Raw genomic sequence first — 16768 nt, 5'->3', positions numbered from 1 at the left:
GATGGTGAGGCAGGGGCCTTGGTTGTGATGTCCATGTTTCCATGTGGGTGGGATACCAAGCTAACAGAGTGTGAAATGGTGTCATGCACCCGGGGAATATCCCCATATCTGTTTTGTGGGGAAGATTTTGATTTCCTTTGTGCTTCCTTCGTTACTCATATTGGACTGTAGATCACATGAATCCTGATGAAACCCAACCTTAATCTGTATCTTTCTATGCTTCCAAGAGTTTCATTCTTCAGAATTTCTTCACTGGCTTCATTGCAGGCATCTGCTTTAAATTTATAAAATAATATATGTTTATACGTTTGTGTATGTGTATGTATGTGTCCCATGACATCAAATTGGTGGGTTTCTCGCCAGTTATGTTTTGCATTCCTACAAATGTGTGTGTATATGTATGTATGTATATGACATATACATACACAGCTAAGTAGCTTAGTTCTTTGGGTTGTGTACGGCTCAAACTTGGCTACATACTATTTTGAAAGGTCGAGAGATAGATTATTAACGTGCATGGGAGACCAAATACGATCTATGGGACGAGGTTGGCCAAGCCCATGTCGAGAATTGAACTTTGGTTCTCTCAACTTTATGTTTTTGATGCTAAGGTGTAAACCGTCATAGTGAGAGATGTGCCTCCATATACACTGGTTTGATTCTTTCCTGAGAGGAGCAAATATTTTGCAATGTGCTCATGAAGAACGGCAAAAAGCATGACAAGGATATCATTTAAAGAAGATAATAAAGAAGAGATTACTTTTGTGGCATTACTCAAGGCATGTGCCAAGAATAAGGACCTATGTAAAGGAATGATCATACATGCCGATATCATCAGAAAGGGATTACATGAAAAGAGTCCTTGCGTAAGCAGTGGTTTGATCCGAATGTATGCCAAATGTGGTAGCCTTCTCAAAACACAAGAAGTGCATGGTGCACTACTCTTTCGAAGCATAATGTCGTGGAATGCATTAATTGTATGCTTTACCCAAGAGGGGAAATTTCATGAATCTCTCCATTATTTTGAAAGGGTAAAGAATGAGGGCCTTTTTCCTGATGTAATCACCTTCATTTTTGTCTTGAAAGCATGTGGTAGCATAGGGGCTATTAAGAAAGGCAAAAAAATCCATTATGAGGTTGTTTGTAGAGGCATGCTAAAGAAAGATATAATGCTCAGCACTGCTTTAGTGGATATGTATGCAAAATGTGGTGTACTTGGAACAGCAGAAAAAGTACATGATGATCTTTGTGCTCGAGATTTAATTTCTTGGTCGGCTTTAATTGCAGGGTATGTAAGGCATGCACAAGGTGATGATGCGCTGGAGTGCTTTGAAAGAATGCAAAGTGAGGGATTCTTTCCAGATGTGGTGACTTCTAGTTGTATCTTGAAAGCTTGTGCCATTATAAGGAATATTGACAAAGGTAAAGAAATCCATGATCAGATTGTTCGTAGAGGCTTTCAGAAGAATAATATTTTGCTCGGAAATGCCTTGGTTGATATGTATGCTAAATGTGGTGCACTTTTAGAGGCACAACATGTGATTGAGGAGCTTCCAATCCGAAATGTGGAGTGTTGGTCTACGTTGATTGCTGGGTATGTTCGAGCAGAGCGAGGACAAGAAGCATTACGATGCCTTGAAGAGGTAAAAAATGAAGGTCTTTCTCCAGATGGGATTACATTCACCTGTGCTTTGCGAGCTTGTGGAAACATTGGAGCTATCGATAAGGGAAAGGAAATTCATAATGAGATTCTCACGAAGACCTATTTGAGCGAAAATGTCATGCTTGGCAATGCTTTGGTGGAGATGTACGCCAAATGTGGTCTTATTTCAAAAGCACAAGAAGTGCTCGAAGTGCTTCCTCGCCGAGATGTATTCTCTTGGTCTTTTGTTATTGGAGAATGTGCTCGACTCGGACATGCTCACAAGGCTTTGTATTGCTTTGAGAAGATGCAAAGGGAAGGTGTAGATCCAGATGAAGTAACCTTCAGCTGCCTCTTGAAGGCATGTGGTAGTACAGGAATGATTGACAAAGGTAGGCAGATCCATGACGAGATCATCAATAAGAAATTACTGCAAAACAATATTGTGCTCGGCAATGCCTTAGTAGACATGTATGCAAAATGTGGCGAATTTGCAAAAGCACAAGAAGTGTTTGAAGAGCTTCTGGTGAGAAATGTAATCTCTTGGTCTGCATTAATTGGAGGGTATATTCAATACAAACAATACCATGAAGCATTCCATTGTTTTGAGCAGATGCAGACTGAGTGTGTTTCACCTAATGCTATCACCTTCACTTACATCTTGAAGTTGTGTGGCTTGACAAAAGCTATTAGCAAGGGAAAACAATTCCATGATGATATTATCAGTCGAGGGTTGCTAGAGAAAGATATTGTACTTGGAAGTGCTTTGGTGCAAATGTATGTCAATTGTGGCTGTCTTGCAAAAGCACAACAAGTGCATAATGGTTTTGATGTTAAAAATGTGGTCTCTTGGAATGCACTAATTGCGGGATATGTACAACAAAGACAAGAATATGAAGCTTTTCGTTGTTTAGAAATGATGCTAAGTGAATGCATCTCTCCGGATGTTGTCACTTTCACTTCCATTCTGAAGGCATGTAGTAACATTGGAGCTATGAACAAGGGCAAAGAAATTCACTATGAGATTGTGCGAAGGGGACTATCAATGGAGAAAAATGGCATGTTGGGCACAGCATTGGTCGATTTCTACATCAAATGTGGTATGCTTGCAAAAGCACAAGAGCTACACAATGAGCTTTGTACGAAAGACATTGTCTCGTGGAATGCACTTATTGGTGGATATGCTCAACAAAGGAAAGCTCATGATGCCTTGAATTGTTTGGAAATGATGCAAGGGGAAGGCATTTCTCCAGATGCAGTCACCTTATTATGTGTTCTAAATGCATGTGGTCGGTCGGGGTTTCTTGATAACGCTGAAATGTGCTATTGGAATATGGCTCGAGCATATGATATTAGGTCCGGGTCTGAGCATCATAATTGCATGATAGTTATGTTGAGTAGTGGAGGGCTCTTTGATAAGGCAATGCCAATGATTGAGATGATGCCTGCTTCAGAATATCCTACACTCTGGCTTTCATTACTGAGCGCTTGTAAGAAATGGGGGAATGTGAGGCTCAGCAAATTGGCCTTTCATGAGGTGGTATATTCCTAGATCCTATCTATGGTGCAAATTATATCCTTGATGATTGATACGTATCTGACATTTGGAGTGGACGAGGATATAGTAGACACTGAAGCTATGAGACAAACCATTGTTTTACTTAGGTGCAACTAAAATAGTGTGTGGGGTTGATGGCAGTAGTGCAAATGTTCATTTGCTGTTCCCCCTTGAAATGTAAGTAAAATTTGTGAAGAAGGTTTATCTGTCAGCATTGTCATGCGTGCATATGTCATAGTTTTCTCAACACACACACACACACACACACACACACACACACACACACACAAGCACCCACGCACGCACGCACACCCACACGCACACACGCACATGCACACGCACATGAGAATATCGATAGTTTGACACATATTTGCGTCTGTTATGAAAAGTTTGTTACTACAGAACACAAAAATATCAGGACACTGCTAATATGTAGGTATGGATGTCGTCTAACTACATATGTGAACTAGTTAATGCATTGATTTAAAAGGTCTATGGATCAACCTGCAGATGAGTTAAATTACTGTTAAATGGTTTGATCATCTTAAGCTTGTAGAAATCATTACTGAGCAGTTGTCTGTAAGTCATGAATATTATGACCGATTGTTGTCAACACATGCTTAATCTAGTGCCTTTATACCCTCACAATGTAGTCTCACGAATCTTGAGCTTCTTACTATTGCTCTTAACATCCCATTAATATATTATTTCCATGATATTTTAATGTATAATACCACATCCACTATGTTGTTGCATCTACTTGTTGCTTGATATCTAAGTAGCATACACTCAACGTCTAAGTTGCATGGGAATATGTCATAGAACCAAGCTTGCTTTATTAGATCCCAAGCCTTTCATTAGACAAAAGCTACAAGAATATTGATCCACTCTTAAGGGTAAGGCTCCACATGATTGCCGAAATGCACAAGACGATCCTATTATTTGATATTTCCCCCAAATCTCAATCCCTTTTAGAGTCATGGGTAGTACTGTTTGAATGATCATAGGGTCAACTCAACCCCATTTTCCTCAATTATATGTGCTTATCTCATTAATTATAACGTTAATTCATCCCTTTATCTCTCTTTAAAGTCTGAGCAAGGGTATAAATACATTTCTAGCTAAGCTATTTTCTTTGTAAAAACTAGCATAAAGACCGTGTTTATCTCATAAATTATAACTTTAATTCATCCCTTTATCTCTCTTTAAAGTCTGAGCAAGGGTAAATACATTTCTTGCTAAGCTATTTTCTTTGTAAAAACTAGCAACTACAATCAACGAGTAGGAAGGAAAAGACCGTGTTCATCAAAGAATTGGGTGCTTTTGGCCGCTATCATGATGTTTTGGGTCAAAGACAGCTCCTAAAACCATTTCAGCAACAATCATTGCTGAAACATTTGCACCCCTTCATCCCCTCGTTCGTACAATTCTTCATTGACGACTTCATGCCCAATGGGATGCTTCGTCTCAAGGAATTCAAGTTTCGCAAATTGTCACATGTCCGAACCCAACATGCATTGGTCGATTGGAGGGAGTCATCATCGATGACTTCGTGGAAACTACCATATTAGTCCTGACCTCTTACCACCTACATGACATCAGGCCCATGACTACTCCACTGTATCTGAACACATGGATCATGAAAATGAGCCTTCCTTTGCAACCGGATTACCACCCACAGGTCTCACCAATGAAGAGTGCAAATGGTTGGCGGTACATAGTCACAACATTTGCCTCCTTGACGCTATTGTGTACCATGAAGGTGTTGACAGCAGCGACTGCCGCCACTGTTTTGTGACTACCAGACGGATCATGTGGTTGAAGAAGGCCATGGAGGAGGGATCTCAAGGAACCACCATGCTCGCGGGTAACGACACAGTATGAAGGTGTAATAGAGCAGCTTCTGGTACCCCATGCATGGTGTAGGACCACTCACCTGTCTAGGAAGTGTGAATGAATGAGTAGGTCAACCCATGGCAATTGCCCCCATACAATTCTCCACCACCCACATATCTTCTCCTTGACCGTTTTTTGGAAACTCTGGGCCTTTGACTTTGTCGGCCCTTTCACACCCACAATCACCCTTTGACTTTGTACCACACCAACCAAGTGAGTGGAAATAGGCATTGAGTCGTACTTGGTACTAGTGCGTTCGCTATAAGAGTTTGTTCACCACAAGATCACAATCTCGAGTAGCTAGGCTTCATCTTTATAGCTAGACCTAAGGCCCCCACAGTTCACGTTGTCTCAATTCCTAGGATAAAAAGTAATCCTCCTTTCTTTACAATCTCAATTAACCCTCATACTGCTTACCACGGGATACAAATTATGGTCATGCCCGTAACAAGTTGTATGTGGGTGGGTTCTTCCATGTGAAAGACATTGACAAACTAAATCTCATGAAAGCGCTCCACATTGGGGGAGAGTGACAAAGTTGAAGTTGTACAAGATGGAGATCTCTATATTAATGTTACATGATTAGTAAATCAGAATTTCTGCCACTAACATTACACAAATTGAATTGAGCTTGACATGTTAAAAAGAGATATTCATATTTACAAGTGCAAACATTGTGCTTTAGTAATGGGAAGTTGAAATGGCACAATAGAGCAATCGAACAATTTGAAGCAAAGAGAATACTACATGAACACAACCTATAGATAATTTGGCACATCTTTTTGAATTGATGCATAATGAAGGTGTGGATAACAATATTTAGAAAAGGTACTACTGGGACAAATATCAACTACAGATAATGAATCCACATTTATGACCTACATTCCTCTCAGTACTTCAAAGTTCCAAGTAAACTCCCATGATAAAATGTTAACATATGCTCTTAAAGTTATGGAGTTGGAGTCTAGCCTAGCACGACCACCCATAGGTTGCTTACATATTGCTTAACGAATGTCTATATTCAACACATGATTAAGGTTAATTTCTTATTGCGATCTTTTGCCAAGAAAACATACAATGATACGTGCCTTTTTTAAACAATAAATTAACTCTTGTTTGACACCATTAAAGGGGTACAAAATCATTCCAGGACTTTCAAGCAGCAGTTAAGTCTTTGCCTAGACTTTGTTTTATGCTAATAGAGCAATGGTTTACTTCGTAAATTATTGTGCTTCATGTTTCATATAAACAAATTAAGTTTAAAGTGATCCTCAAAGAGGTAAATAATCATTAGTTTTTTAAACTTATTGACTAATCCATAGCAATTTTAACTTTAATGTCTTCAAGGGCTTCCGTGATGTATTTGCATAGTTTTTCGGGGTCAGGGACAACATCGCTTGCTGCAGATAGGATGATTGCAACGCGATCCATATAGCTTTGGAAGTGCACACACAAAGCCTACACAAAAAGATTCAACTTCAATCCATGACATTAACGTTAATGTTATGATAACAGTAATGGTATTAATATTAATATTAATGTGAATGTGAATATCAGTTTTAATGGTGAGTCGGCCATAGAATAGTAAAGGTTTGTGATGCAAAAAGGTACTAGTAGGTGGGTTTTTTAAGGAATAAACGTATTCCTTAAATCTGTGGCAGGTACTATATGTACTTGCCAGTTGATTCAACTATCAACTGTTTAATGTGGGCACAAGAAAACGAAGGAAAATTAGGATGTGGTAAGTAAGAAAATAAAAGATAAAAATTGAATACGAAATAATAATGAGAAAATTTTGAAGTAAACATGATTAAAGATAAATAATTGGTGGGATTGGGGTAATAGAAAACAATGTCCGTTAGAATCCTCTAAGTCTATTGATTTAAAACCCTAAACATAATATTGAACGTGTACAATGTTCTTTCTAATTATCTAACCTCTGGTCCTTTGATAACTCTAACACTTGCCCAGGAGTTTGTGCAAAACTCTACCGAAAACATAGAAAGTTGGTCTAGTGATCCCTAGCAGGGGCATCAAATGATGAAAGGTTTGGGGGGGGTTTCACGAACACACACTTCTTCATCAGTAGAGTATTCTCTCCACACCAGGATTGCTAGGTGGGACATGTTACAATGAATGTGAAAGTCACTGCATTAAGTTAATGTTAAACAAATTGCAAATGTTACTATGTTTAAATGTTAGTGTAAATCTACATGAACTAACCTGTGGCTGACCAGAGACTGTGGGAAGGATGTGTGTGATTTGATGGCCAAACATCTGGATTTCCTCGAGTGGCCCAACTACATTTGAGCATGACAACGTAGTGTTTGCCACACATCTGTATATGAGCCTAGTTGGCATCTGAAATCATCCACATACATACATACATTCATACACATACACATACACATACATGTGTGTGTGTGTACGTATATTCTGTAGTCAGGATCCAGCAAGGAAATAGATAGTCGCTAATAATATTCACCATATGGCTATTTTTCCAAAGAAAACTTTCAGTTTTACCCTCAATATTTTTAAATGATTAATTTACCCAATTTATCAACAGTATAAGATTTTAATTCATGCAATTTTTTTTACTAAAAGTTAAAGATTAGCGAAACATTTCTGTAGTTTTGAGGTTCTTGTGGATACATAAATCCACCCATTTCGTTTATGGTCAGTGACAATTCCTTTAAGTTTTCATATTTGTTACCTCCATAAACAAGAGTGGGAACCTTACTACCATCAGCGCATGATGAAAAAAACAAAAAAAAGATAAAAGAGGAAAGGGAGTTTGTAAGGAAAATAATATACCTTTGCTCCGGTGAGCTTCATTAGCAATGAAGCACTTTTATACGTAAAAGCTGCACCCAAAGACAATTTTTTGCGGTCCAATACACTTTTTGCGCCTCGTACACACTGCAAAGGGTCTTCAAATCCAGACAGTGTAATTGGCAGAAGCATACAACCAATTGCATTTCCCCATCTAACATTAGATGCTCCCCACATCATCTTTTCTATTTCCTATAAACAAACAGATAAAAACAAAGTTGTTCCACTATGATTTTCCTAAAACAATGTAGTTCAGCTCTAGTCACATATTAAAATTTTCAATGTAAGCTCACATGTAGACCTGGTGATGACCTTGTGTTCACCAATAAGCATGCTCGGACACGTAAATTTGCTAATGAAAATCTCGTGTACACATGTTTGCCAAGCTCACCCAAATTAATGATATTACCTGCCAGCCAAGGGTATCACAATTTAGAAGTTAGAACAAGACTGTTTTTTTTTATGGATAGCAAATTGGAAGTTTGGAATTCTCCACATCCCTAAATTTCTAGCAAGCCCATTTACTAATCAGATTAACTAAGAACCATTATGAAAAACAACATGGTGTAATAAGGCAAGCATAAGAAAATTCATGGAATGCATCAACAAGGTAAAATTATAAAACAAAGAAGATTGATAAAAAACATAGTAAACTCATTTAAGGTCGAGCATAGGCAAATTCATGGCATGCATAGGAAGAAAGAAAATAATGAAGCATAAGCAAATCCATGGCATGCATCAACAAGGTGAAATTCTAAAACAAAGAGAAAATAGCAATGTTGTTGATGTCTTCATAGAGTATGCATGTAATGATTGATGCAAAACATAGAAAACTCATGTAAGGTAAAATTTTCAATTCACTAGTGCTATATTACAGACATTGTATTCTCCTTGGTCAAGTCCAAAGAAAATTTTGTCTTTATTTGACAGCTTCAGATTGATCCCAATAGGGAAGCCAACTTTCTGTCCATCCCAAACACTTTGAGAATTATGTTCTGCTTACTTAGTCTCAGCTACAAATATCTCCGTCATTTTGATACACCTCTCAGCTACAAATATACCGTCCCTCTGATATATCTCTAGTCCCAAACAGAAGTGCAACAAACCTAGATCCCTCATCTTGAATGCAGAACACAGCTTCTGCTTGATCCAATTCAAGTCATCTTCAGTAATGCCCATGAGGACCACGTCATTCAAATACAATATTGGATCACTATCTGCTCATCTTCTGTTTTTATATACAGTACAACATCCATTGGACATTTTGTAAATCTGTTCATTGTGAGGAATTCCTCGCTTGTACAAGGCCTTTGGTGCTTACATTAACCTATCTAGGAGGGCTTTCGACAACCACAAATTCTTGTTTTCTGAAACAGGTAGCTTAAAACCCTGAGGTTGCTCCATGAACACCACGACTATCCATTCAGAAAAGCTTGTTTAACATCCATTAGGTATGCTAACCATTCCCACACTGTGGACTTTTTCAGAACTGCTTTGATCATCCTGAGCTTTACAATCAGAGAAAATAGTTCCTCATAGTCTATTCCTTGCTTCTGCACATACCCTTTCACTATGAATTGGTACTTGTTCATAGAACCATCAGCTTTGAACTTAGTTTTCGAAATCCATCTTGTTCCCATGACCATTTTATTTTGTCAATTTCAAACTCTGATTGTCAGAAGTACTCTTTAGCTTAGACTACATAGTTTCTTTCCACCTTGGATCTTTCATTGTCACAGAATTCGGCTTCTTGCCATTTTCAATGATATTGCCATAATTGCTAGGTTGGCAATCTAATCCACTGCATGCTTCTACCATTCTTGCTCTATCTCCTAAACCTCCTGGGACATACCATCAGATTTCCAATCAGTGGGCTCACTCCAGATTCTTGGAGTTCATCCACTACTCATGGAGTGGAATCTCTTCTCGAGTCAGATTGAGTTGTTCAGGTTCCACAGCTCCATTCCCTGATCATCATTTGTAGACCCTGGTTGTTGTATCCGTTTCAACATTATCTCCTTCATGGCGCATTCTCCTAAAAGATTGAATCTCCTTTCCACTATATCTAAAATCTCATCGAGTTCAGCATCCCTTCTGAGTATCATCTTCTTTCCAATCAGATCAGAGTCTGTATACTTTAAACTCCAGGATGTATCTGATAAAGATGCATTTCCTACTTCTTGGTGTTACTTCTGTTGAAGCATAGAGTCCTTTTACTTCAGTGCTAAAGCATCTCCATTCTTCCATCAAAGTTTTTCTTTCTTGATATGTCTTCCTAATTCCTTTTCCATTGGTACTTAAGATTGACCAAAGTCCTACCTGAATGGCTTCCTGGACTTAAAAAGTTTGTCCACCAGAATATTTCAGAAGTCTTCCAAACCAGGATTATGTTTACTTTGAGTTTCTACTTCCTGGCCTATAATCCTGTTGCACTTGCATTTCCTTGCCTTTAAAGCATTGACCATAGATGTATTCGATATCAAGTGTTTAATGTTCGTGACATTAATCATTGTACAATAGTTTCTAATTCTTTGGGTAAATATCGATACCAATCTGTTCAGATAATGAAACTGCCCTGAAGGAGCTAACGGGCAAGAAAGCTTCCATAAAACATCTCATATTCTTCTAGATTTTACAAATTTCTACATACAACTTTTGTTCGGCTGTCATTGCATCCTATTTTAAACTTTGCACGCATTAGAAGGATGGCTATCTTGTGCACTTTTTTAAGTTACAGCCTATGCATGTTGCATCTATTTGTTGCATAAAAGTTAAAATATGCAAGTTATCTCGCATGCCCCTAGAAGTTTCAAACTTCGCTGCTTAACCACTTTCTCAGTCGTTTACTTTTCCTAATGGCGTCAAATTGTCATAAGATGCTTGCAAAAATGGCACTTAGGGGGGCCAAAATGGCTTATGAGATCGAATGAGAAATTACATCTTAAAATGTTGTGTCATCTTTGAGGACGAACTAAAATAGATATAGATAAATTAGAAGAACTTCCTAAGGTACCAGAGAATCCCACTAGCTAAATACTTAACATTCAGAACTTAGATAGACTAAAACTTCTGCCTTCAAATGATCTCGTACATGAGCTGCGATCCAAAATGGAGAAGTCCCTGAAGCAAGGTGGCACTTTAGTGTCAGATGACAAGGGTAACGGGGTCATGATCCAGATGTACTCGTTCTGTAACTTTCACTTTCAAGTTTCAGCATTAATTATATATCTAAACAACTGGAAGCTTATTATTTATGCTTCAATAACTCAAGAATAAGCTATATAATTCTGGTTACGAATTTCTCTTGCTAAGTTGCAAAACAACTAAATGTATCTTCGTTATACTCAAAAAACTCATGAATAACAGATTTAATTTTGAATTAAAATCCACCATACACGGGATCTATACTGACATGCTCAAGTATGTGAAGGAAAAAATACAAGATATGCATCTTCCACACTAAAAACGCACTATAAAAGTGACCTAAACATTGTAATCTTTAAGATAAGATAAATGTTCATAAAAATCTAATTATATGGTGCATATCATTATACCATGTTGCTCTCGTAAATAGCGTGTAACAGCAGCAGCAAGCACTCCATACATGACATCATTCACAGTCTGCCATCCACATAAGTAGCTAAAATCTCTCTCTCTCTCCTCTCTCTCTCTCTCTCTCTCCACATTCTGGATCAACCTATGCTAGAGATCTTTGGAAGACAAAAGTTATAATACATTTAACTTGAGAATCTCACATGTGCTGAAAAACAGATTCTTTAGTCTCTTTTTATCTTATTTCTCTTTATATTTACTTGGTAGTATTTATTTGATTTTGATTAGTTGTTCTCAAAGATGAGACAACACTTGAGATGTAATCTCTTGTTTGGTCTTATAGGCCCTTTTGGCCTCGTAAAAGACATTAATATATCTTTCTTTCTTTCTCTCTCTCTCTCGATTCTTAAATGCCTAGATTCAGCAGTACCATATAGTTTGTTATATTTATTTTGGTTTGTCATTCTCAAAGACAAGAAAACATTTTCAGATGTAATCTCTCATTCGGTATTATAGGCCATTTCGGCCTCTTAAAAGATGTTAATATAGCTCAGTCTCTCTCTCTCTCTACAGAAATACTGGGGAATCAGATATTCCATTTACTTCAGGATGAAGGGTCAGAAGAGATGAATCTAGAGCTCAAGCCTTGATCATTCGTTTCACTGAAAAAATCTGCATGATGGTGAATGGCCTATGAGACCTTATACATGCCTATATGGAACTGCAATGGCTGTCTAAGGACAGATGGCGGGTATTTTGTAGATACCTTTAAGAAAATAGATATTGCTATACATATACCTTGGGAAGTGCACATGGATTTGTGATATGTAATGGCTTGTCACAATGCCCAGATCAGATGCTTTGACATGTTGGAATCCAAAAGGAGGTGCAAACACCATCGATTACCTGATGGGATCTCCATCTCTTATAACCGAAATACGAGAGTTCACTATCTCTGGTAGACCTACTGGCTTGACTGCATATCACGCATATCTATGCTTTGAGGTGAAAAATGGATGCACAAAGGATGTATATATTAAGGAGAGTGGGTTCACTACAAACTAATTTACCCGTTGTATATAGCTGTGGAGTATACAATGACATGCTAGACTTGGATCTTTTCACACCCCTAGAGGAAGTCACACAAAAGTCATTCATAAATCAGCCACAAATGCCTTTCCTCACACAACAGGCAATGCACTATAGGCGTGATGTGGAACGTCAGGATACAAGGAGAAGCTTGCATGACAAAATAACTCAGGGGATTTGTACATAAAAACAAGCAAGAGCAACCTTCCAAAGTCTCAAAAGAAGAAGAAGAGATCATATTTGGTTAAACTTGAAGCACAGCTTGTTCCTAGGACAAGAAAGTAGAAGAGCATTGAAAATGTTCATTGAGGGGCAACCAACCACACCTCTCACCTCAACTCAGGTGTGGCATGAATATGGAAAAGTACTATATTGCATGAACATGCAACATTTTTAGTACAATTCTTGAACATTGAGGGTCTGTACTCAATACCATACATGCTATATAAGAATGTTCCAATTGTGGTTCTATTGGTCATTATTGGCCTCCAAAGACAATCATAAAACCTATTTATCTGCCTGTCTCCCCTTCCCTCTCCTCTTGGAGGTTCCATGTGTCATTTTGGTCCCCATGGATCATCAAAGATCGTGATCTTCAGCTCTGTTTTCATATTAGGATTGTACCCGAGTGGTAAATGCACTGAGGTTCAAATCTTACTACTTGCCCTAATATGCTAGTGCAGAGTAACAAGATTCAATGCACGGACCTTCTAGCCTCTCCTAGGCAACCTTACTGACTGAGCTACATCAGTTTGACCTCACTCCCCTACAAATAGTTTGGTTAGGCTATTTTCAACCACCCAAAGGTAGGCAATTTTGTGCGTCTCAAGTATCACCTCATTCAAGTCGCACAAAAAATAGAATTAGTAAACTAAATACTCAAAGAGATATGATATGGAAAATACAACTTCATACTCAATCTCACACCTAATGCCAAATCATACTACTTCCCTTCATTCAATCATGCAGGTACCTTTATTCACAAAGAGTTAAGTTGTAGATGATGGTCTTACGAGATTTAATTCTTATATGATGATCAAATTAAAAATGAAAGAAACAAAGTACGTATATTCACACATAAAATATGTCAGCTCCATGATGAGTTAATGCTTAAGTTGTGTTCAAGTTACCCCATGTATTGCCTGTTTGACACTTCGAACATCATCCAGAGAAATTGTCACATGCACAAGCTTTCTAGGTAACTTTTCAACTCCAGCATCACCTTTGATAGAGGTTTGATTATCCTTTAACCATAAGCATGTAGCTAAAAAGAGACATATGTCTGAAAAAGTAAACCATAGAATCGAAAGAAATGTCTGTAGAAAAAAAGAGAGCCTTCCACAAATCCCCTCTTTGCTTGTGTTCTCTTTTTTATTAGAAGTTGGAAGAGTTGGCATCGACTGAGGTTCATCAACTCTTCTCGTACAAGCTAGTAGAAGTGACATAAGAGATGTTCCATCACCCATGGAATGATGGACTATTAAAACAATATTTTCTACTGCATCCCCTAGTTTTGCCTTTACAACATGAATTTCAAAGAGTGGCTTTGACATATCAAGAGAGGCATGCATGAGTTGAGCAACATATTCCTCCACAAAGGTGGATGAACTTGCATTGATATCTTTTGGTGAGACAACTTTGACATGATCATCTATGTTGACTGCTGTTGGCACCCAATAAAGCTCCCCTTTATCACCTTCCTTCTGGGCAAATAAAAAAGCTCAAAATGAATGAACAAGAAGATAACTTCCAGGGCCTTTAATATGATCTTTTATTTTTGTTTTACCTTTGCCTTAAACCCTGAAAAAGTATGGGATATATAGTTCTGATTATGGAATTGAGGTGTTTTATTTTACTACTAAGAAGACTCTATTCTTCATTGCAAAGTTGCAGAAACACTCAACTCTAATATATATGAGAGCATGCAGAAAACATATCCTGCATCACAGAGTTTTCACTCGGAACTCTATAATACATCCAAGCATACGCAAAAATTCATTCAATTCTATACTTCATCACACAAAGTATGCATAAAGACACTTTTCATCCGACCAAAGTATCCATCAGGATCTGAAAACATTCAACTCTTCCTTTTATTCTAATTTCCTGAAGTATGCATAAAAACTTTCACCTTTATAGCTCCTCCTACCAAAGTGGCATAATACATTCAACGCTACATTAAGTTAATCTAACCAAATCATTCATAGAAACATTCATCAAAATAAATGCACTCAATGAAGTATGAACAAATAAAACAGTCAACTCTATCATTGATCAATTCATAGGAAAAACTTCCAAACAGCACTGAGTTTTTATTATTTCCCTACATGCCTCTATGCTTTCACTATTTCTCCCCAGGCCATGGTCAACCCTGAAAGAGAGAAAACAGGGACGAATTGACCATATTGTTGCTCAAATGGCACATATAAATGCTTGGAGAGGTGATTGGCAAGGGTATTTGGGCAAACAAAGAAAACACTGGGGGATATTGTGGATTCGTTTTCCCTAAATTTGATACAAACCTTTTCTGAACCTTTCAATGTGTGGATATGAATCAAGGTAGGTGAGCTTACCAAAACACAACAAAGGGTTGACCAAAGACATTTGGGGGAATAATGAAAACTGAAGGACATTTGAGAATAACAAAGAACTTGGGTTGCTTGGGGAATTAAAGAGAAAAGACAGATAGGTATTTTTGAATGATTCCCTTTAATTGAATACAAATCCTTCCCAAAAACCTCCTTCCCAAAGTCGCGAATGCGGAGGAGAAAGGGAAGCTTTACCAAAACACTAGCGAAACGCTTGTGCTTGAGGAGTGAACCGCTCATTCCATCTTTGAGAATTTGAACACTGCAAGGAGACTTGAATCCAAGGATAACGCAAATATTTAAATTAAAAGAAGAGCTAGAAAAGACTCTCCCAGCAGGGGTAAGAGGTTCGTACGAAACATGGTCTTCTTCATTTGTCTCAGAATCAGGATCGAGCCCATGGCCCAAATCGGACATTTTTGTAATGGGCCTGGTTCTGATTGGCTCGTATGCAATATCAGCAGCAGCAGCACTACCCATGGTGACCGAATAAGAATTGATACAGAGGTGGGAACAGAGTAAAGAAGTCTGAAGGTTGGGGTTTGGGAGGAAGCCATGATCTTCTTTTTCTTATTCTCTTTCTTTAATCTTCAAGCATGCAGTTTCATTTCCTTTTCTGCTTCATCCTATATCCTATCTTTACATCTGACAGTTTCATCTCCTTTTCTTCTTCCTCTTCTTTCTTTCTTCTTCCTAAGATCGCTCATCTTTCTTTCTTTCTTTCGTTCATTCTTGCTTGCTTGCTTGCTTGCTTCAGCTGCTGCTGCTTTCTTTCTCTGTGCTGTCTGTATTTTGAGTGTGGTGGATATATATTCAAATAAATTACATAATAGTAGTAGAAGAAGAAGAAGAAGAAGAAGACTCTGGTATCTTCTATCTATCGTATAAGACTGAAGAGGAAGAAGACTCTTTTGAAGAAGAGGGTGCTTGCTAATAATTCAGGTGGGCATTTGCCACTCACTACATTTAGTGAGGCTTCTTATTTCTCTTCTTATTTCCATAGGATAGAGATGTTACAAAATCTTGTATATTAGTTAAAGAGTATGCATCGATCGATCTTATCCTTAGATAAGCCTCTCTCTCTCTTTTTCGTAATGGTAAGTTGTTAACACTACAAGCACGACGTGTGTCTTAGGTTCGAAACCCAATGTTTTCTCACTTCTCTCTATTATATACTTCATATATATCTCTTAATTCCCTAGATGCCACTATGGAATGTAGGGGTTGAACCCATGACCACTTGGCCTCCATTGGGCAACCTTACCAACTGAGCTACATCCATCTAGGCATCTCTCTCTCTCTCTCTCTCTCTCTCTCTCTCTCTCTCTCCCGCCCATGTATTCAAAGATGGTTGAGGATATGTTACAAATGACAAAGACACAACATGGTGCCACACTAGAATGTAAATGGGAAGCTTTTAAGAATGTCATTCTCTCTTGTACAAACAAATGTTTTTCGACCACATGGAAATGCACCAAGAAATGTAAGAAAAAATGGTTTGATAAAGAATGTCATGAAGCTCGAAAGTGCCTTATGGTTTTGGATGTAGTTAAGGATAAAGAAAATTACCAAAAGCATTTGCATGACTATAAAAGGCTTTTTCAAAGAAAG

At 38.0% G+C, this 16768-nt stretch overlaps 2 protein-coding genes across 3 annotated transcripts; one reads left to right on the top strand and one right to left on the bottom strand.

Annotated features, from left to right (window-relative positions):
* The first annotated feature begins 319 nt into the window (after positions 1–319).
* On the top strand, positions 320–3238 carry LOC147869227 (pentatricopeptide repeat-containing protein At5g27110-like). Its single transcript, XM_087327572.1, has 2 exons — positions 320–1422; positions 1528–3238. Exons 1-2 carry the CDS (start codon positions 717–719, stop codon positions 3192–3194), a joined length of 2373 nt encoding a protein of 790 aa, XP_087183698.1. The 5' UTR covers positions 320–716; the 3' UTR covers positions 3195–3238.
* A 2934-nt stretch (positions 3239–6172) lies between these two features.
* LOC147869226 (wax ester synthase/diacylglycerol acyltransferase 11-like) lies at positions 6173–15913 on the bottom strand. Of its 2 annotated transcripts, XM_087327561.1 has the most exons (7): positions 15353–15912; positions 13700–14272; positions 11483–11549; positions 8222–8337; positions 7911–8120; positions 7320–7457; positions 6173–6554 (listed from the first exon to the last, which is right to left on the bottom strand). In XM_087327561.1, the coding sequence occupies exons 1-7, from the start codon at positions 15635–15637 to the stop codon at positions 6408–6410; spliced, it is 1536 nt and encodes a 511-aa protein (XP_087183687.1). In that variant the 5' UTR covers positions 15638–15912; the 3' UTR covers positions 6173–6407. The 2 variants fall into 2 exon arrangements, with proteins under 2 accessions (XP_087183687.1, XP_087183691.1); XM_087327565.1 differs by lacking the exon at positions 7320–7457 and having other exon boundaries at positions 15353–15913.
* Between the last annotated feature and the right edge of the window lie 855 nt (positions 15914–16768).

This window comes from Azolla caroliniana, unplaced genomic scaffold (assembly GCF_043228905.1).
Source record: "Azolla caroliniana isolate FFs.n. ecotype wild unplaced genomic scaffold, voAzoCaro1.0.p SCAF_1, whole genome shotgun sequence".
NCBI lineage: Eukaryota > Viridiplantae > Streptophyta > Polypodiopsida > Salviniales > Salviniaceae > Azolla > Azolla caroliniana.
This window is presented reverse-complemented; position numbering and strand designations above follow the sequence as displayed.

Coding starts and splice junctions, on each gene's coding strand:
- LOC147869227 (XM_087327572.1), top strand. CDS start 717: ATGACAAGGATATCATTTAAAGAAGATAATAAAGAAGAGATTACTTTT. Junction 1,423..1,527: donor TATAAGGAATATTGACAAAG/GTAAAGAAATCC, acceptor GTGCACTTTTAG/AGGCACAACATGTGATTGAG.
- LOC147869226 (XM_087327561.1), bottom strand. CDS start 15,637: ATGGGTAGTGCTGCTGCTGCTGATATTGCATACGAGCCAATCAGAACC. Junction 14,273..15,352: donor AGCGTTTCGCTAGTGTTTTG/GTAAAGCTTCCC, acceptor TTATTTGCCCAG/AAGGAAGGTGATAAAGGGGA. Junction 8,121..8,221: donor GGTCATCACCAGGTCTACAT/GTGAGCTTACAT, acceptor GTTTGTTTATAG/GAAATAGAAAAGATGATGTG.